We start from the raw sequence: 17,501 nt of genomic DNA on the forward strand, positions 1-17,501 counted from the left end.
GCGCGCCCGGGGGGGGGGGCCCCCCCCCAAACACCCCCCCCCCCCCCCGCGCCCCCCCGGGGCCCCGCCCCCCGCCGCGGGCCCCCCCGCCGGAGGCTCGCCAGACAGCCTCCGGCGGCGACTCCGTCGAGGGTGGTGCCCTGCGGGCAGGCGGCTACGTGCGCTTATATGATCTGCCCGAGGGCGTGGTTATATGCGGCTATATGACTGTCCGAACATTGACGGAATCGCCAGAGCTCCGGCGGCAACTCCAGCGGGGTGCGCCCAAAGACAGGTGGCTGTATGCGGCTATATGCCGCAGCGTGCCCCGACGGAGTTGCGCCAGGGTCGCACGGCTGCGTCTGGACGTGAGCCGCAGGCCGCGCGGCTCGGCGCTCCACGAGTGTCAGCCGCATGCCGCGCGGCTCAGCGCCCGCGATGTGTGAGCCGCACACCACGCGGCTCGGCGCTCCCTGACTGCGAGCCGCATACCGTGCGGCTCAGTGGCCTGCGGTGCGAGCCGCACGCCGCGCGGCTCAGCGTCCCACGATGTGTGCCCCAAACGCGTCGCGCACGAGCCGAACGCGGCCGGACGCCAGCAGCGCGCGCGCGGCGTCGTGCGCGGGGCGCGCTGGCGCGCGGCGAGTCGACGCGGCGCTCTCGACCGTCCAGTCGGACCCGTCCAGCGGCCCGTACTCGCGCGAGAGCACATACGCCTCGCCGAGACCGTCGCCGACGAGCAGCCGGCTGCCGTCGGGCGACAGGGCCGCGCTCATGACAGGAGCCTGGCCGGCAAAGACGTCGGCTACGAGCGTGCCGCGCCGGACGTCCCAGAGCTTGACGCAGCCGTCGGAGCCGCCGGTCAGCAGCCGGTCGGAGCCGTCGGTCCAGATGGCCGCGGTGACGCCGGTGTCGTCGGCGTCCGCGGCGGCGGCGGTCCGGGACAGCCAGGCGCCGCCGTGGCGCAGCTCGTGCAGCGGCGCGGCGCCCGCGCGGGCGTCGTAGACGAGCGTGCTGCCGTCTGTGGCCGACGCCGTCACCAGCCGGCCGTCGGGTCCAAGGGTGACCCGGTTAATGTCCGTCTGCGGCGACACCAGGGCGGCTGACGGCGCCGCGGCGCGTCCGTCCCAGGTCTGCACGACGCTGCCGGGGCCGTCCGCGGCCAGGCAGGCTGTCACACACACGCCGAGGCCGCCGTGCACGTAGACGTCGCTGTAGTCGCGGCCGGCGCCGGCCGTCCACGCCGGGCGCCCGCGCTCGACGTCGACAAGTGCCAGGGCACCGCCGCTGGCGTCGACGCTCTCGTACGCGACGACCAGCCGACTGCCGAGCGCGCCGGCGCCAAAGGCTACGCACGCTGGCGACAGACCGGCTGCCGGGCCACGCACCGTTTTCAGGCCTCCCAGGACGCCGCTGGCGCCCACTGCGTAGAGAGCCACGTCGCTGCTGTCAGCGGGTCCAGGTGCTTGCTTACCCGTTGGCCAGCCCGGCGGCCAGCGTCTCGCGGCCGCCGGCCAGGCTGTTGTCCAGGCACTTTACGGCGTGCCGCACCATGCGCGCGCCGACAGGCCGGCCGTCCGCCGTGTTCCACGAGCGCACGGCCCTGTCGAACCCGCCCGAGAAGAGGAATGGCCCCGACAGCCCGAACCGGACGCACGACACGGTCGCAAAGACCTCGCCGGTCTTGCTCCGCAGTCTGTGCTCGCCCAACACCCGCAGCCGGCCCGCCCGCAGCGCGCCCAGGCGCAGGTTGCCGTCTCGGTTGTACTCGTCCGGTGAGGCTGTGCAGGCGAGCGCAAACGTGCGCCCGTCCGGCGAAAATCGGGCGTCCATGACGTCGCCGGACCCGCGCCCGAGCCGCGCCACTTGGCGAAACTGCAGCCGGCTGGCCAGCGTCCGGCCAGCGGCGGCAACAGACCCGCCAAGCTCGCGGGTCAGCAGCGGGCCGCCGCCGCGGCGGCGCGTGCGTTCGACTAGTGTGTCCACCTGGACCACGCGGTCGCCGGAGGGCATGCCGTCGCCCAGAAACAGCGCCACGTCGTCCGCCGTGCGGCCCGGCAGTCGGGCCGCCATGTGCTCGATCAGGGCAACGGCCGCGCGGTCGGGCATCGCTGGCGGCGCCGCGGCCACGGCCGCGTGCACAATTGCGGCTTCGGCCGGCAAAAAATCCACATGGACGACGGCGTTTTCTGCCGTCAGTACGCCCACAACGCACTTACCGTAGCCCGCAAAGCCTCGCCAGGGTCCCAGCGACGAGAGGAACGCCCGAGCTCGTGCAGAGAGGTACGGCCGCCGAGTCAGGGCCGTCACCGCCGCATATAGCCGCAGGTCGGCGCTGGTAGAGGCCTCTGGCGGCGCCGTCGTCGCGACCGGAGGGCTCTCGGGCCGCGCGGACTCGCGGGCGGCCCGCTCGCGGGCGGCTGCGACCTCCTCGGTCTCGTCAAACAGGCTGTACTCCTCGAATGCATCGGAATCGTACGCGTCTGTGGCCCGCCGCCGGCGTTTCGTCCGCGGCGGCCGCGACACATTGTCCACGGCTGTGAGCACGGGCGCGTCGGTCGCCGGCCGTGGCCAGGCCACCGCCAGCCAGCCGGCCAGCGGCGCGAACGCGCTCGTGGGCTCGGGAACCTCGAGGTTGCCGAGATACATCAGATCCGAGTCCGAGCTGTTGTCGGCGCGGTCGCCATCGCCGTCGGCGCCTTCGCGGCTGCTACGGCCCGGGCTGCCGTCCCATCGCTTGGCGTGCCGGCCCGAGCTCGTGCGCGACCGCCGCTTGCGTCCGGCGGGCGGCAGCTCGGCCGGCGGAATCTCGTCTTGGTCGACAAACGAGCTGGCATACTCGACCGTCGGGCTCGTGAAGTGGAGGCTGCGTGGCCGCGGCCGTGCCGGACGCGCCGGCCGGCGCACATCGGGCGTGGCCGGCGCCGCCGGGCTGCCGGCGGCCAGATTGGAGGCCAGACTGCGACTCCGGCGCGCGCGACCGTGGGTGTTTTCCTGGTTCCTTCTGGCGTCAGCGCGGCTGGCAGACGCGTCCCTAGATCCGCCGGCGGCCGTCCGGGGTGCGGCAGACGCGGCGGTGGCCGCAGGGGCCGCCGTCGGCGGCATGGTTGCTTCCGTGTCGTGGTGCGGACGGCGCGACGTGGTGCGGCCGCGTGACACGCGCGGGCGCCGCACGCGGTGCGGCGTCACACGAGCCGCACGCGGTGCGGCTGTCAGCCGCACCGCGTGCGGCGCTACTCTACGCGCGTCGGGTATCGCCGGCTCCATGGCGTGCGCGCAGAGCCTGCGGTATCGGGCAACGGTATCGGGTATAGCCGGCAGCTACGGCGGCCTCACGCTTGCAGCGGCGCGGCTCGCTACGCTGCCGGCTCGGCGGGTATCGCGACAGGTCCGGGTATAGGCGTGCGGCCCGGACCCGGACCGTGCGGCCGGGCCCTTGGGGCCGGGTATAGGCGTTGCCCGGACCCGCGCAAACCGGGTCCCCGGGGCCGGGTATGGGCCAGGGGTATTGTCCGGCGGGCCGGCCGCCTGCCGCGCTGCCCGTTGGCGCTGCCGGCTATTTATGTTCTTAGCCCCGTGTGCCCTCGCGGGCACGGTGCGCCTGGCTGTTGGGCCTGTGCTGCTGTGCCCGGGCCTGTCTGTCCCGCGCCTCGAGGCAATCACGGCAGTGCCCGGGCTCATCACATTCCCGGCGCGCATTTCACATGGCCCACGGCTTTCACACGGCCGCCCGACGATCTGTGACGGCCCCCGGCGTGGCCTGCGGGGCCGGCGTGCCGACGGCAGCTGCCGGGCCGACGGACGCCCGCTGCCGGGCGGACTGCCAGGCGGCGGCCGGGCCGGGGACGAACAGCGGCGCGGTGACGTAACCTTAGCGGCGCGGTGGACGCGACGGACGCGATCACGTGAGAGCCGCACGATGTGCGGCGCGACGCGTCGTGGCGCCGTGGCGCCGTCGTGGCGTCCGCCGCGCCGGGCGATCGGCCCGGCCGGCCGCGCCGGTGCCGATCGGTGAAGCGCCGGTGCCACGGGCCGGCCAGATGTGACAGCGCCATCGGCGGAGCCGAGACCGTGCCCGCTGTTCCAGCGAGCCGCCAGATACGAGTCTACTTTTATTCAAACTTTTCTGCAATCGACAGGAACCGCGCTAAACGTCGGTGATACAGCCACGGGACGCGTCCGTGACGTTCTTGGCGTACTTGAAAAGCGTGCCGCGGGTGTAGCGCAGCGGCGGCGCAACGAACTTGGCGCGGCGGGCCGCGGCCTCCTCGTCCGAGACCAGCCAGTTGATCTCGTTGACCTCGGCGTCGATGACGATCTCGTCACCATCCTCGACGAGCGCGATGGGGCCGCCGTCCTGGGCCTCGGGCACGATGTGGCCGATCAGGAAGCCGTGCGAGCCGCCCGAGAAGCGGCCGTCGGTGAGCAGGGCAACGTCCTGGCCCAGGCCGTAGCCCATGAGCGCGGACGACGGCTTGAGCATCTCGGGCATGCCGGGGCCGCCGCGGGGGCCCTCGTAGCGGATGATGACGACGGTCTTGGTGCCCTTCTTGATCTCGCCGCGCTCGAGGGCGGCGACAAAGTCGTCCTCGGCGTCAAAGACGCGCGCGCGGCCGCGGAAGACGGTACCCTCCTTGCCGGTGATCTTGCCGACGGAGCCGCCGGGCGCGAGGTTGCCGCGCAGGATCTGCAGGTGGCCGGTGGGCTTGATCGGGTTCGACAGCGGCCGGAAGATGGGCTGGTCGTCAAAGTCCTTGGCGCCGGCGACGTTCTCGGCGAGCGTCTTGCCGGTGACGGTCATGGCCGAGCCGTCGATGAGGCCCTCGCGGATCAGGAACTTGTGCACGGCGGGGGTGCCGCCGTAGCGCAGCAGGTCGGCCATGACGTACTTGCCCGACGGCTTGAAGTCGGCCAGCAGCGGCGTGCGGTCCGACACCGCCTGGAAGTCGTCGATCGTGAGCTTGACGCCGACGGCGTCGGCGATCGCAATCAGGTGCAGCACGGCGTTGGTCGAGCCGCCGGTGACGGTGATGTAGACCATGGCGTTCTCGAACGCCTGGCGGGTCATGATGTCGGACGGGCGCAGGCCGAGGCGCATCAGGTTGCGGACGGCCGGGCCGATGTCCAGGCACTCCTGCTGCTTCTCGTCCGACTCGGCCGGGAACGACGACGAGCCTGGCAGGGTCATGCCCATGGTCTCGGCCGCCGAGGCCATCGTGTTGGCCGTGTACATGCCGCCGCAGGCGCCGGCGCCGGGGCACGCGTGGCGGATGATGTCGTTGCGCGTGGGCTCGTCGATCGCGTCCGAGATGAACTGGCCGTAGGCCTGGAACGCCGAGATCACGTCGATGTCGGTCTCGGGCATGCAGCCGGCGCGGCCCGCGCGGATCGTGCCGCCGTAGAGCATGATCGACGGCCGGTTGACGCGGCCCATGGCCATCAGCACGCCGGGCAAGTTCTTGTCGCATCCCGGGATCGACACGTTGGCGTCGTAGTGCTGGCCGAACATGACCGTCTCGATCGAGTCCGCGATCAGGTCGCGCGACTGCAGCGAGTACCGCATGCCCTTGGTGCCCATCGAGATGCCGTCCGAGACGCCGATCGTGTTGAACTGCAGGCCCTTGAGCCCGGCCGCGTCGACGCCCTGGCGCACGCGCGTGCCCAGGTCGAGCAGGTGCATGTTGCACGGGTTGCCCGAGTACCACACACTCGAGATGCCGACCTGCGCCTTGTTGAGGTCCTCGTCCGTGAAGCCGGTGGCGTAGACTGCCGTCAGCGCGCGCTCTCCCGGCTACTTACGCATCGCCTGCGACGCGCCCTGCGACTTGGGCTGCGTGATCTCCGCCGAGAACTTGTTGAGCCGCTCCTCACGCACCGCACGCGTCGTGCTCAGCATCCGCCTGGCCGTCAGTCAGCCCTGCCCGCGCGCCCGGCCTCCGCCGGGCCGAGCGAAAATTTTTCGTACCTTCCGGCCGCGGCCGCGTGCGCGCTGCGCGCAATTGTGGTCCCCCGCAACATTGATCTGGCGGTATGTGAAGGTCCGATGTGTCCTGTCCGTGTGCGCGATCTGTGTGCGCGCTGGGGTGCCTGGAGGTTGACGTTCGATCGTCGATTGAATTTTTTTGCCGTCGTCTGATATGTTCTCCCACGTCGGTCAGCGTATTTATCGGGCGCCTTAGTGGGCGCTGGGGTCTATGACTGACACATTGCGCTGCGCGGGAGCCGATATCGGCAGGCCGGGTAAGCAACGCTACCCTACATGTGCTAACGCGCCTCGTCTTCTGTACTGCGGTCTAGTGGCCTAAAGGTAAGGCGTTGCTCTCCGGAGGCAAAGATTGCGGGTTCGAGTCCCGCCTGGATCTTTTTTTCTTCCCCATGACTCGGATCCCCGCCCCGCGGGTCACAGCTCCGCTATGTGATCCACCGGCTCGCCCGGCTGTGAGTAACCCCGCGCCGGTACCGGCTGCAGCTATGACTCAGCGCTATGCGACGCCTCTATGACTCAGCGCTATGCGACGCCTCTGGCTGGCTCGGCTGCCTCCGAGCTGGCGTGTCGAGGCCGAGCTGCGCTGATTGTGCGCGCGACGCGCGGCGCGCTGATGCAGTGCCCCCGCAGGTACCACGATAGAGCATGCAAGCGAGCACGTTGACGGATCTCAGAGACTACGTCATAGGTGGGCGCTGGTGTGAAGGGCCGGCGCACTGGGGACTGGGCACAGCGCAATGTAGGTTCAGTTGACGGGCAGCTCGGCAATGGACGAGCCTCCGGCGGCGACTCCGTCGAGGGTAGGCCCTGCGGGCGGCTATGCGCCACATGTGGCAACCGTCCTCGACAGAGCCTGCGGAGGAGCGTACGGCGGCTATATGCCCTGTGGCGGCTATATGGGCCTCCGACAGCGGTACTGCCTTTCGGGCAGACTCAAGATACACGATCGCCGGAACGCCCGTCTGGAGTGCAGCCACACTCGGCGACGCCGCCGCCATAGGCTCACCAGAAGTGGTCGCGTAGTGTGGTAGTGTGGAGATGGGCCTAAGTACCAAAGTCCCATTGCACCCGCACATCTGCAGCCGCACAGACCACGACTCGCCAGACGCACCACACGCCTGAGTTCGTCAATTTATCTGCTCGGCGACAAGCAGCCTGGCCGGCGGCGACCAGCAACACGGCAGTGTGGCCGCGAGCGGCGGGTGCCGCGTGGCATTGCGGCTATATGCAGCATGCGTATGCGGCTATATGGGATTCACTGCGGGCACTTGCGAGCGGCTATATGCATGCTCTGCGGCTACATGCCTGCGGCCACCAGCCGCCACCAGCCGCGTCCGGGCTGGGCACTGTGGCTGCTGGCTCTGCTGGGACGTGCGGCTACATGCCCGCCGCAGAGGAACACGTTACCCGGCTATCACGAGAAAAGCCCGGCCGCCGCACTCCAGCAGCAAGATGGCCCGGCACTCGAAGCGAAAGTAAGTGGATCGCGGGCGCGCTAACGGCAGCACGGCATCGTCGTACTTCACCGCGTACGAGCGGTCGCTGCTCAAGCAGTACGGCCGGCAGCGGCAGCGGCTCACCAGCGATTCGTTCCGCGAGCTCGACATGTGCTGCCTCTGTCTGATGCGGGCTCGGGACCCGGTCGCCTGCGCCAGCGAGGGCCACGTGTACTGCCGCGAGTGCATCGTGCAGAACCTGGTCGCCCAGCACGCCGAGATCAAGCGCATGGAGGTCGAGATGGCCGAGGCCGAGCGCACCGCCGCCGCCGAAGCCGCGACCAAGGCGGCCGCCGAGACCGCCAAGACCGTGGCCGCGTTCGAACAGCAGGCCGGCGTCGGCGCCAGCCGCGCGCCCACTGCAGCTGCCGAGCGCCGCCGCCAGACCGCGTTCTGGGTGCCGTCGCAGGCGCCGGCGGGCGTGGCGCCGCCTGTGCGCAAGCGCCGGCTGGCCGCCGTGTGTCCCATGTCCGAGACCGCTCGGCCGCACGCGCTGGCGCTGCGGCAGCTGGTCAGCGTCAAGTTTGCCGAGGAGACCCAGGACGGCGGCGAGCCCCGCCGCGTATGCCCGGCGTGCCGCAAGCCGTTTGGCAACGCCATGGACGGATACTGTGAGTAGATCGCCGGACGCGCTGACCCAGTGCTCAAGCCGTGCGGCCATGTCGTGTGCCGCCGGTGCTTTGACGGCGTGGCTGCCAAGGCCGACGCCGACGGCCCGGCCGAGCGCCGGTCGTGCCTCGAGTGCGGCGCGGACGCCGGTGTTGCCGGCGACACGGGCTCGCCTGGCGCCGTGCTCGTTCGCCGCGAGGGCACAGGCTTCGCCGCCGCCGGCCGGTCCGAGGCCACCAAAGAGGGCGTTGCATTCCAGGGCTAGTAGAACAATGTACATGCTATTCAATTCGGGTCGCCGCCAGCGCGCGGTCGACGCGGGCCAGCAGGCCGGTCAACGACGACCGCGCGTGGTCGACCGCGCGCGCCTCGCTGTCGAGCAGCGCGCGCAGCCGCGGCACCGTGCCGACGTCGAGCGCGACCGGCGGCGGCGGCTGGAAGGGCGCGGCGGCGGCCTTGGCCAGGGCGGCGACCTGGGCGGCGTCCGCGCGGGCGCGCGCGCGCAGCCCGCGGTCGCCGTCGACGGCCAGCCGCATGCGCCGCAGCTCCTGTGCCCACCGTTTCTCGGCCTCGGACAGCGGCGCGGACCGGCCGACGGCCAACCGGCGCAGGAGCGTGTCGACACGGGCGTGCAGCGCCGCCTGGCGCGCGGTGGCGGCGGCCACGGCCGCTGTCTGGCCGCGGTCGAGCGCGTTCTGCCGGGCGACCAGGTCGGCCACGGCCGAGAGCTGCCGGCTGAGCTCGGCCCGGTGGGCGGCCAGCCGTCGGTGGACCTGTAGAGACACCGCGTGGGCGGCCTTCATGTCGGCGACCGCAGCCTCGACGGCTGAGCCGAGGAACTGGAGCGCTGCCGGCGACGCCGGCGCCGGCGAAGTCAGCGAGAAATCGGCCTCGGCGCGCAGGGCCGAGGCGCGGGCGCGCAGCCGGCTGGCAGGCGTCAGCGAGCCTGCGTCCGGCAGCGCGCCGGGCAGGACGCCGAAGGCCGGCGCGGCCGACGACACTGGCCGCGCGGCCGGCGGCCGCGTGGGTGGCGACACGGCCGCCGTGCGCACGCCCGCCGCCGTCAGGACGACGACGGCCTCGGCTAGCACGTCGTTGCAGACAACGGCCAGGCTGGCGACCGGCGCGGCCAGCTCGGCCGGGCCGAGCGCGACCGAGACTGCGGTCTGCGGCGGCGCAGCCATGAACGCGCGCACGTCGGCGGCCGAGCCGGCCAGCGCGGACGCCAGCGCGCCGTGCCAGCGCGTGCAGTCGAGCACGGCCACGCGGCGGCCCGCGCCGGCCACGACCTTGCTGCCGACGGCGGCCAGCAGAGCCGGCCCGTCGCCGGCCGGCGCCGAGAACGCGACCGACTCGAGCACGACCAGCGGCGGCAGCTCCGCCGGTGCCCAGCGCGCGCGCGGCGCGGCCGGAGCCAGCAGCAGCGTGACGCGGCCGCCGGCAAACGCAACGGCCAGTGCGGTCGCTGAGCCGACGGCGGTGGCCGCAATCGCGTGCGCCCGGCCGCCGTAGAGCTGCCGCGGGAATGGCTGCTGGCTGAACGGGCCCTGCAGCACCGGCGTGCCGCCCGCCGGACGCGCAAACACGCCGACGGCCACGGCCAGGCCGTCCGCACCGGCGCGCGCGGCCACGCCGGCCGCGCGCGCGGGATCGAGCGCGTCGCGCGCGGCGGCCACGACCCACGTCAGCTGCGCGCGCGCTGCGGCGCGGCCGGCCGCCGGCGTCCGGCGCTCGTCGGCCGCCGCCCAGTCCACAGCCTCCCGCATGTCGGCCACTGGCACTGCGCACACGCGCGGCACAAACGGGCAGACGACAAACACGTCGCCATCCACCGAGAGCACGTAGGTAGCCATGGCGCCCAGCCCCGGCCCCGGCGGCCCGAAGCAGAACCCGGCCGGGTCGAGCCCGGCGGCGTCGTCCAGGCCAAAGCCGTCGCCGGCCCCAAAGGCGACTGCCGCGTCGGGCGCATCGCCAACGGCCACGTCGTAGAGCGCCAGTCCGTCCGCGTCAAGCACCACCAGCGCGTCGTCGTCGCGCGCCAGCGGGTGCCAGCCGATCTGCACCACCGTGGCCGACTCGGCCACAGTCCGCGGCCGGCCGCCGCGCGTGGCCACGACCACGACCGCGTCGCCCGCGACCGCGGCCACGTACGTGCGCGTGCGGTTGACGGCCACGGCCGTCACCGGCGCCGTCGTCCCCAAGTCGATCGTCTGCCGTCAGCGCCGCCGCCCGTCCACGTACCTTGAATCCGTCCTCGTCCGCGCGAGCCCACCGCACGGCGCCGTCCGCGGCCACGTACACCTCGTCGTCCGCGGCCACGACGGCCCGGGCGCGCTCGCCGGCCACCAGCGCCAGCGCGCCGGCGCCGGCGTCGTCGTTACCAAACACCGCGTGCGCGGCCAGCTGCGCCGCCAGATCCGTGTCCGCGTCTGCGACCACGGCCGCGGCCGCATCGTCCTGCAGCTGCCGGGCCGGGCCAGCACCCGGCCGCTGTGCCGTCTGTGCTCGCATCCTGGTCTGCGCTGATTCTGCGCGCTGTGCGCTCTGGATCTGCTTGATGTGGTGCAGCACAACCCAGCTCGCGAATTTTTTTCTGGTCAAGATCCCTCAACATGGCCGACCGCTCCACGGACGCAGGGCCGGACGTCCGGCCCAAGCCGGCTACCCGGTACATTCACTCGGTTTCGCGCATGGATACGCCGTCCTCGTACCTGGATCGCCGGTCGATGGTAAGTGAAGCGTGGGGGCTAGACGCGGCGGAGACGCGGCTGGCCGGAAAGACGTGGCCGCCGAGAGACGTGGCGCGCGGGTGCGACTGAGGATTGCAGGCTCGGCGGGCAGCGGGCTGCTGCGCGGCGGCAGGCTGCTGGCGAGCGCGGACGCGGGAGCGGACAGGGATCTGGTGGTGAAGGAGCGCGCCGCACGGCGTGCGGCTGTCAAGCGCCCGCTGTGAAACGCCCGCGTCGTCTGTGCTACGCCGACGCATGACCGGGCTCCGCTCGGCCGGCGGTACTTGGGACGGTGGGCGGTACTCGGTACGGTGGGCGGTACTCGGTACGGTGGGTGGTACAACGGTACGGACGGTACGGGCGGTGGCCGGGTCGGGGCGGCCTGGCGGCCAGCGCGCTCGACCCGGGACCGACCCGGTGCCACTGCCATCAGATGCGACCCGGCGCGACCCGGCCCGACCTGCGACCCAATGCCACCGCCGACCCGGCTGCTGTACGACGCCGGCCCGATCCCCGACCGCCGGCGCCCTGCAGCCTGAACGCCTGTCACACCAATTCCGGATCGCCCGACCCGCGCTGCCGTGACTCGCGACCCGCCGGGCGACCCGCAGCCGGCCGCGACCCGACCCGCGCGCTGCGGCTATATGCGCTGCGGCTATATGCCATCTCGCCGCCTCGCTGCCGCGGCATCGCGCCGCCCCAGGCCTCCGACCTCGCTGACGGCAGAAAAAAACCGAGGACGACAACTTCAACGAGGACCTCATGGTCAACGAAGAGCTCAAGGACTCCACCACGCTCTACGTCGGCAACCTGTACGTAGCTCCGTCGCCGCGCTGACCCCAGCTCGTTCTACACCACTGAGGAGCAGATCACCGAGCTCTTCGGCAAGTGCGGTGAGGTCAAGCGCATCGTCATGGGCCTCGACCGCTTCACCAAGACGCCGTGCGGGTTCTGCTTCGTCGAGTACTACGAGCGCGAAGCCGCGCTCGACTGCATGAAGTACGTCAACCAGACCAAGCTCGACGAGCGCATCATCCGCACAGACCTCGACATCGGCTTCCGCGAGGGCCGCCAGTACGGCCGCGGGCGGTCCGGCGGCCAGGTCCGCGACGAGTACCGTGACGACTACGACCCTGGCCGCGGCGGCTACGGGCGCCAGCCGGACCGGTAGCGTGTAGATGTATATAGCAATTGAGTGTGGACGAATTCGCGTGCCCGGCGTCGCGTGGCCGACGCCGATCGTAAAAATTTCCCAAGCCCGGCCACCCACCACCATCCTTTGATCGAGCCATCACCGGCACCACCACAGAGACCGATCGCATGAACGAGGTGTTTAAGGTCCACGTCAAGGTCTCGCAGGACGCGGACGCGCCGGCGCCGACCGTCGTGCGGCAGTTTGTGCACCTGACGGCCAGCACCGCGCCGCTGCGGCAGGTCCGCACAGAGATCATGGGCCGGTTCCGCGCCCTCTACCCCGACGACCGGTACGTGCGACCACGAGTGCGCTGACAGTAGGCCGATTGACGTTGTCAACATGCGTGACTCGGCGCTGTTCGACCTCGACCCCGACTACGCCGTGGGCCAGGTTCTGGATCCCGCCGACCGCGTGCTCTACGTGTTTCCGGCCGACCAGGCCCCGGTGCCGGCCCTGCTGATGCCCGAGCCGGCCAAGCGCCGGTCAATCTGGAACGACGAGCGGGCGGCGAAGCGCCCGCGGACGGCTGTGACGCCCAAGACGCCGCGCAAGAGGCCTGCGGACGTCGAACCGGCCACGCCGGCGGCCGAGACTGCGTCGACGGCGGCACCGACGGCTGGACCGGAGCACGTGCCGGTAGCTGAGCCTGCGCCGGCTGAGCCGGTGGCCAAGCCAGCCGAGCAGCCGCCGGCGACCCCGGCCACGCCGGCTAAGCCCAAGCCACGGGCGAAGAAGGCCAAGGCGGAGGCCAAGGCCGACGCGAAAGACACACCGGCGGCCAAGGCGGACGGCAAGGCCAACGGTAAGCCGGACGCCGACGGCGACACGCCCATGGCCGAGGCCAAGCCCGAGCAAAAGCCGAAGGCGGCCAAGAAGACCAAGGCTGCCCGCGAGAAGGAGGCCAGAGAGAAGGCGGCGGCCGAGGCTAAGGCGGCGGCCGAGGCCAAGACTGCCGAGACGACAGCTGAAAAGGCGGACGGGCCGATCGACAAGGCTGCCAACAAGCCTGTCGACAAAGTTGCCGAAAAGCCAGCGCCCAAGGCCAAGAAGGCCAAGGCTGTACCGGCGACCAAAGCTGACAAGGCGGATGCGGCGACGCCCAATGGCACTCCCAAGAACGCAGCCAATGGGACTGCCAACGACACGACCAACGGTGTCCCGGTAAAGCCGTCGCCGGCGGCCAAAAAGCAGACCGCGGCCCAAAAGAAGGCCGCTGCCGCCGAGGCTGCCGCTGCCGCCGCCGAAGCCACCCCTGCTACTCCGGCTACGCCTACTGAGCGGCCAGTAACCCCCGAGCCGACGCCAGCGTCGCCAAAAAAGTCACCACGGACGCCCAAGTCGCCGAAGAAGACGGCCAAGGCCACGGAGGCCAATGCTACACCAGTCTCGCCGGCCAAAGCCGCGGCGTCCCCAAAGGTTCCGGCTTCACCCGGCAAACCCAAGACCACGGCCAAAGTCGTGATCGAGTCCAGGCCTGGGTCCGCTGGGTCTGCGACCGGGTCCAAGCCCGGGTCCAAGCCGGGGTCCGCGGGGTCAACGACCGAATCTCAGGCCGGACCCAAGACCGGACCCAAGGCTGGGTCCAAGACTGAGTCCAAGACCGCGGCCGAACCCGCACCTGTGACCGAGTCCGCGACCGAGTCCACGACCGAGTCCAAGCTGGCGCCCAAGGCCAAGGCCCAGCCGGCGCCCAAAAAGGCCGCGGCTGCGCCCACCGGGCTCTCGTCGCCATTCTCACCGCCGTCGTCGCCGGCCACCGAGACCGAGGCCGAGTTTGTCGACACGCAGGAGTCGGTCTACGCAACAGACGGCGACATGGACCCGCCCAGCTCGCTGCCGTCCGCGCAGCCGCTGCCGGACTCGGACTCGGACTCGGACGCGCCCAGCGCTGACACCAGCAAGGAGGACGTCTACGTAAGTGGCCACCAGCGCCATCGCTGACCGCAGTCTACACCCGAATCGCTCCGCGTTCCCGCCCCGGCCGCCGTCAAGCCGGTCGCGGCCACGCCGCTGCTCAACAAGGTCGCCGCGGCTGCGGCGCCGCTGCAGAGCCCGCACGTGGCTGCGCTCAAACGCGCCGAAGTGCGCGTGCCGTCGCTCAAGTCGCTCAGCGATCTGGCCAAGCTCGGCGTGCCTGAGGTGCACGAGACCACGAGCGGCATCATGGCGCGGCCCAAGCCCGGTCCGGTGGCGTTCTCGCTCGGACCTGAGTCCAGCGACTCCGAGTCCGCGGACGCGTCCGGGTCCGGCTCGGACTCGGGCTCGGACTCGGGCTCGGACTCGGACAAGGAGGCCGACGACGACGACGAGGACGGCATTCCCCTTGACCGGCGCGCATCTGGCGTCAGCCTGCCGTCGCCAGTCAAGAAGAAGAAGCGGCACTCGGCCGGGCTGATGGCCCTCTTCAAGGGCTCGTTCCAGTAACGGTCCGGCGTGTACAGTACGTGTACGATTAGTTAATGAATCATTGCAGTACAGAACGTGGCAGAGCAAAAAACAATACATGAGCAACTCGTTAACCCCTAATAATATGACGATAGATGGCTGGGCCCTCGGGCCCGTAGATGGCTGCGCTTGGCGCATGCGACGGTCGAGGCTAGTCCTCCATGATCACGTCGCTGTCGTCGTCTTCGTCGTCCAGAGCAAAGCCCTCTTCATCGTCAACGTTGATAAAGGCCAGACGGGTACCGTTACGGTACGTCTGCCAAACGCCAAGGGCCGAGTACTCGGCAACGCAGTCGGTGAGCTGGTCTTCGTTGAAGCCCTTGGCGAAGACACGCTCCTTGATGGTGCGCATCGGCCAGCGTGCGATGAAGCGCGAGCCGTCGGCGTTGGCCAGGTCTCGAATGATTTTGTAGATCTTCGAGGCCGCGGTCGCGTCCTGATATTCGTTGTCGTGCTCCTTGTCGTAGAGCGACGCCTTGGAGACCTCGATCAGCCGCAGGGCCTCATCGACGTCACCAAAGATGACCTTGTCGTCGAACCGCAGACGCGCGAGCGCCTGCGACATACGCAAGATGGCGAGCAGCGTTCGGGGCGACGTGTGCGTGAACTGACGCTGCGAGCCCTCGTCCCGTTTGTGCTGCTGGCGCATCTGCACGTATGCGCCAACGACGTAGTCCGAGACCTCGGTCGGCACAACCGGCCGCTTCTGCCGCGCGCGCGAGATGTACTCGCGGATCATGTTGGGCTCGAGTGGCTCAAAATCCATGTCCGGGTGCCGGTTGTTCATGTGCACGAACGCGACGTGGTTCGCCAGCCGCTCGTCCTCGTCGCGACCGGGCGTGTCGAGAATGAGGAAGAGGATGTCGAAACGCGAGAGCAGCGCGGCCGGCAGGTTGATGTTCTCCACCGGCGAGATGCGCGGGTTGTACCGGCCGTAGAGCGGGTTGGCTGCGGCCAGGATCGACGTGCGCGCGTTGAGTGTCGTGTTGATGCCGGCCTTGCTGATCGAGATCGTCTGCTGTTCCATGACCTCGTGGATGGCCGTCCGGTCGAGGTCGTCCATCTTGTCGAACTCGTCGATGCAGCAGATGCCGTTGTCGGCGAGCACGAGCGCACCGCCCTCGAGCACCATCTCGTCCGTGACCGGGTCGCGCATGACCGCGGCCGTGAGACCGACGCCGGACGAGCCGCGGCCGGTCGTGTAGATGCCGCGCGGAGCCACCTTGGTGATGTACTTGAGCAGCTGCGACTTGGCCACACCGGGGTCGCCCATCAGACAGACGTTGATGTCGCCACGGATACGCATGCCGTCGCCCATCTCCTTGGTGACGCCGCCGATGAGCAGCAGGAGCAGCGCCTTCTTGACGTCCTCGTGGCCGTAGATCTCGGGCGCGATGGAGCGCGCGAGCTTGTCGTACACGTTGCCCTGCCCGCGCAGCTCCTCGATCCGCGCCGTCATCTCGGCGTTGCTCTCCATGGCGTCGTACTGCTTCTTGTGCAGCTCGATGTGCTGCGCCTGCAGATACGTGTCCGTCAGCAGGCCCGCGCGCAGCGCCTTGAAGCCTGTGTACGGCTGCGGCAGAAAGATGCCCGCGATGTCCGCCACGTCGCCCGGGTTCACCGCGCGCACGAGGTCGCCCGTAAAGTGCACCGTCAGCGTCCGCGGGATGTGACCGATCGGCACCTGGTCCGCCATCTCCTGGATCTTGACGTCCTGGAACGGCAGGAACTTCGACGCCCGCGTCGACATGAACAGCTGGCCCTTGCTGTTGTTCTTCTGGCACATCTCGCTCGGGCATTCCACCAGCGGCGTGAATTGCTTGCTCTTGACCTCCTGGAAGACCTCACAGCCGCACTTGTCGCACGTGTACGCGTTCACCAGCATCGCCGGCTTGACGTCCGACACGCGCGTCACAATCCCGCGGATCGTGATCAGCCGGCCGAGGTGCTCGCCGCGCACGGCGCGCACCGCCAGCACCGGCTGCGTGGGCCGGAACGAGTTCTTCGGTGGCTTGAAGTACACGTTGTACCGCCGCGTCAAGTCCGCCGGAAACAGCTCCTCCGGGTTCTCGCTGCCGTCCTGTGGCCGCGCGCCGTTGCGCATCCGCCGCTGCTGCAGGATCACGTCGATCACATCGTCCTTGTACGACATGTCGATCGTGCTCTCGGGCATCGCCTCATCGATCGCCCGCGAGAACACGTCTGTGTACCGGTGCGCGTTGGCCAGTACCTTGTCGACGATGTCCGACCGGCCCTGCTCGTACATGTCCATGTCGTCCAGCTCGATTGTGATACTGCTCTGCTGCCGGTTCGCTACCCGCTGCAGCATGTTCATGTATTTGCCCCGCTTGGGGTCGAAGCCCTCACTGTCCTCGTCGGGGAGGAGGTCCTCCTCGTCCTCGAACGCGGACCCGCTCTTGTACTCGCGCAGGAAGATCGCAATCCGCCCTGACCGGTCAGCACTGGCTGCCGCGTGTGCGCCGGGCGTCACGCCGGACAGGTCGCGACAGCGACGGCGGCGCGCGTGTGACAGCGGACCGCGCCGCCGCACTCGTCCGCACAGCACTTACGCTGCAGATCCTCATAGTCCACGTTGATGTTTACCGCCGGTAACGACATCTTGTCTGGTCTGGCCGATAGCGAAAGCGAAGAATCTGCGCAGGGGCACCGCGTTAAGCGCGACGTTGACGCGTTGTGCACCGACGAGTGCTATTGTGGTTTAATCGTCGTCAGATATCACACATATGCCGCATGCACCACGCGTCTGAGTTTTGAGCCGCACACCGCGTCGGCGCGGCACTTGCCGGCACTCGCTTGATAGACCCAGGGCGTTGCGGCCGGCAAGCCGTTGGCGCACCGGCACCCGCGGCCGGTCCGCTGCCCGTGTGAGCCACCTCAGTCCCCGTCCGTCAACCGGTGGTGGTGGCGGTCAGATCGCGTCCGCAGGAGGAGATTTAAGCCACTCTCACGCCGTGCATAAACGGTCTTCAAGGTCTTCCAGGGTAAGCGCACGCGTGCAACGATTCCGCGGCCGATCTGGGGTCTGTAGGTTCCGTCAGCGG

The 17,501-nt window shown here is 70.0% G+C and overlaps 7 protein-coding genes and 1 non-coding gene across 8 annotated transcripts; 4 read left to right on the forward strand and 4 right to left on the reverse strand.

The window, feature by feature from the left end:
• Positions 1-164: 164 nt before the first annotated feature.
• Positions 165-2,492, reverse strand: V1510DRAFT_396422 (WD40-repeat-containing domain protein). The gene is made up of 3 exons (XM_066931891.1): positions 2,199-2,492; positions 1,454-2,168; positions 165-1,422 (listed from the first exon to the last, which is right to left on the reverse strand). Exons 2-3 carry the CDS (start codon positions 2,086-2,088, stop codon positions 516-518), a joined length of 1,542 nt encoding a protein of 513 aa, XP_066787997.1. The 5' UTR covers positions 2,089-2,168; positions 2,199-2,492; the 3' UTR covers positions 165-515.
• Positions 2,493-4,078: 1,586 nt separating this feature from the next.
• V1510DRAFT_419245 (dihydroxy-acid/6-phosphogluconate dehydratase) lies at positions 4,079-6,133 on the reverse strand. Its single transcript, XM_066934261.1, has 3 exons — positions 5,945-6,133; positions 5,779-5,879; positions 4,079-5,745 (listed from the first exon to the last, which is right to left on the reverse strand). The coding sequence occupies exons 1-3, from the start codon at positions 5,995-5,997 to the stop codon at positions 4,127-4,129; spliced, it is 1,773 nt and encodes a 590-aa protein (XP_066787998.1). The 5' UTR covers positions 5,998-6,133; the 3' UTR covers positions 4,079-4,126.
• Positions 6,134-6,269: 136 nt separating this feature from the next.
• Positions 6,270-6,341, forward strand: V1510DRAFT_t180. The gene has a single exon. It is a non-coding gene; the product is annotated as a tRNA-Arg (tRNA).
• Positions 6,342-7,403: 1,062 nt separating this feature from the next.
• Positions 7,404-8,359, forward strand: V1510DRAFT_419248 (nitric oxide synthase-interacting). The gene is made up of 3 exons (XM_066934262.1): positions 7,404-7,440; positions 7,471-8,072; positions 8,103-8,359. The coding sequence occupies exons 1-3, from the start codon at positions 7,418-7,420 to the stop codon at positions 8,333-8,335; spliced, it is 858 nt and encodes a 285-aa protein (XP_066787999.1). The 5' UTR covers positions 7,404-7,417; the 3' UTR covers positions 8,336-8,359.
• On the reverse strand, positions 8,352-10,746 carry V1510DRAFT_431016 (uncharacterized protein; the record flags this gene model as incomplete). Its single annotated transcript, XM_066935414.1, has 2 exons — positions 10,312-10,746; positions 8,352-10,280 (listed from the first exon to the last, which is right to left on the reverse strand). The coding sequence occupies exons 1-2, from the start codon at positions 10,579-10,581 to the stop codon at positions 8,352-8,354; spliced, it is 2,199 nt and encodes a 732-aa protein (XP_066788000.1). The 5' UTR covers positions 10,582-10,746.
• V1510DRAFT_419252 (uncharacterized protein) lies at positions 10,666-12,005 on the forward strand. The gene is made up of 3 exons (XM_066934263.1): positions 10,666-10,799; positions 11,526-11,611; positions 11,643-12,005. The coding sequence occupies exons 1-3, from the start codon at positions 10,683-10,685 to the stop codon at positions 11,968-11,970; spliced, it is 531 nt and encodes a 176-aa protein (XP_066788001.1). The 5' UTR covers positions 10,666-10,682; the 3' UTR covers positions 11,971-12,005.
• Positions 12,006-12,566: 561 nt separating this feature from the next.
• On the forward strand, positions 12,567-14,516 carry V1510DRAFT_419256 (uncharacterized protein; the record flags this gene model as incomplete). Its single annotated transcript, XM_066934264.1, has 2 exons — positions 12,567-13,908; positions 13,942-14,516. Coding segments are annotated over exons 1-2 (1,386 nt in total), but the record flags the coding sequence as incomplete, so codon positions are not given.
• Positions 14,217-17,193, reverse strand: V1510DRAFT_182485 (DNA replication licensing factor MCM7). Its single transcript, XM_066930419.1, has 2 exons — positions 17,010-17,193; positions 14,217-16,887 (listed from the first exon to the last, which is right to left on the reverse strand). The coding sequence occupies exons 1-2, from the start codon at positions 17,056-17,058 to the stop codon at positions 14,591-14,593; spliced, it is 2,346 nt and encodes a 781-aa protein (XP_066788003.1). The 5' UTR covers positions 17,059-17,193; the 3' UTR covers positions 14,217-14,590.
• Positions 17,194-17,501: the final 308 nt, after the last annotated feature.

This window comes from Dipodascopsis tothii, assembly GCF_038497935.1.
Source record: "Dipodascopsis tothii strain CBS 759.85 unplaced genomic scaffold V1510scaffold_22, whole genome shotgun sequence".
NCBI classification, from domain to species: domain Eukaryota; kingdom Fungi; phylum Ascomycota; class Lipomycetes; order Lipomycetales; family Lipomycetaceae; genus Neoaidaea; species Neoaidaea tothii.

Coding starts and splice junctions, on each gene's coding strand:
- V1510DRAFT_182485 (XM_066930419.1), bottom strand. CDS start 17,058: ATGTCGTTACCGGCGGTAAACATCAACGTGGACTATGAGGATCTGCAG. Junction 16,888..17,009: donor GGACTATGAGGATCTGCAGC/GTAAGTGCTGTG, acceptor CTGACCGGTCAG/GGCGGATTGCGATCTTCCTG.
- V1510DRAFT_419248 (XM_066934262.1), top strand. CDS start 7,418: ATGGCCCGGCACTCGAAGCGAAA. Junction 7,441..7,470: donor GCCCGGCACTCGAAGCGAAA/GTAAGTGGATCG, acceptor CGCTAACGGCAG/CACGGCATCGTCGTACTTCA. Junction 8,073..8,102: donor CAACGCCATGGACGGATACT/GTGAGTAGATCG, acceptor GCGCTGACCCAG/TGCTCAAGCCGTGCGGCCAT.
- V1510DRAFT_419245 (XM_066934261.1), bottom strand. CDS start 5,997: ATGTTGCGGGGGACCACAATTGCGCGCAGCGCGCACGCGGCCGCGGCC. Junction 5,880..5,944: donor CACGCGGCCGCGGCCGGAAG/GTACGAAAAATT, acceptor ACTGACGGCCAG/GCGGATGCTGAGCACGACGC. Junction 5,746..5,778: donor GGGCGCGTCGCAGGCGATGC/GTAAGTAGCCGG, acceptor CGCTGACGGCAG/TCTACGCCACCGGCTTCACG.
- V1510DRAFT_419252 (XM_066934263.1), top strand. CDS start 10,683: ATGGCCGACCGCTCCACGGACGCAGGGCCGGACGTCCGGCCCAAGCCG. Junction 10,800..11,525: donor ACCTGGATCGCCGGTCGATG/GTAAGTGAAGCG, acceptor CGCTGACGGCAG/AAAAAAACCGAGGACGACAA. Junction 11,612..11,642: donor ACGCTCTACGTCGGCAACCT/GTACGTAGCTCC, acceptor CGCTGACCCCAG/CTCGTTCTACACCACTGAGG.
- V1510DRAFT_396422 (XM_066931891.1), bottom strand. CDS start 2,088: ATGCCCGACCGCGCGGCCGTTGCCCTGATCGAGCACATGGCGGCCCGA. Junction 1,423..1,453: donor GCCGCCGGGCTGGCCAACGG/GTAAGCAAGCAC, acceptor CGCTGACAGCAG/CGACGTGGCTCTCTACGCAG.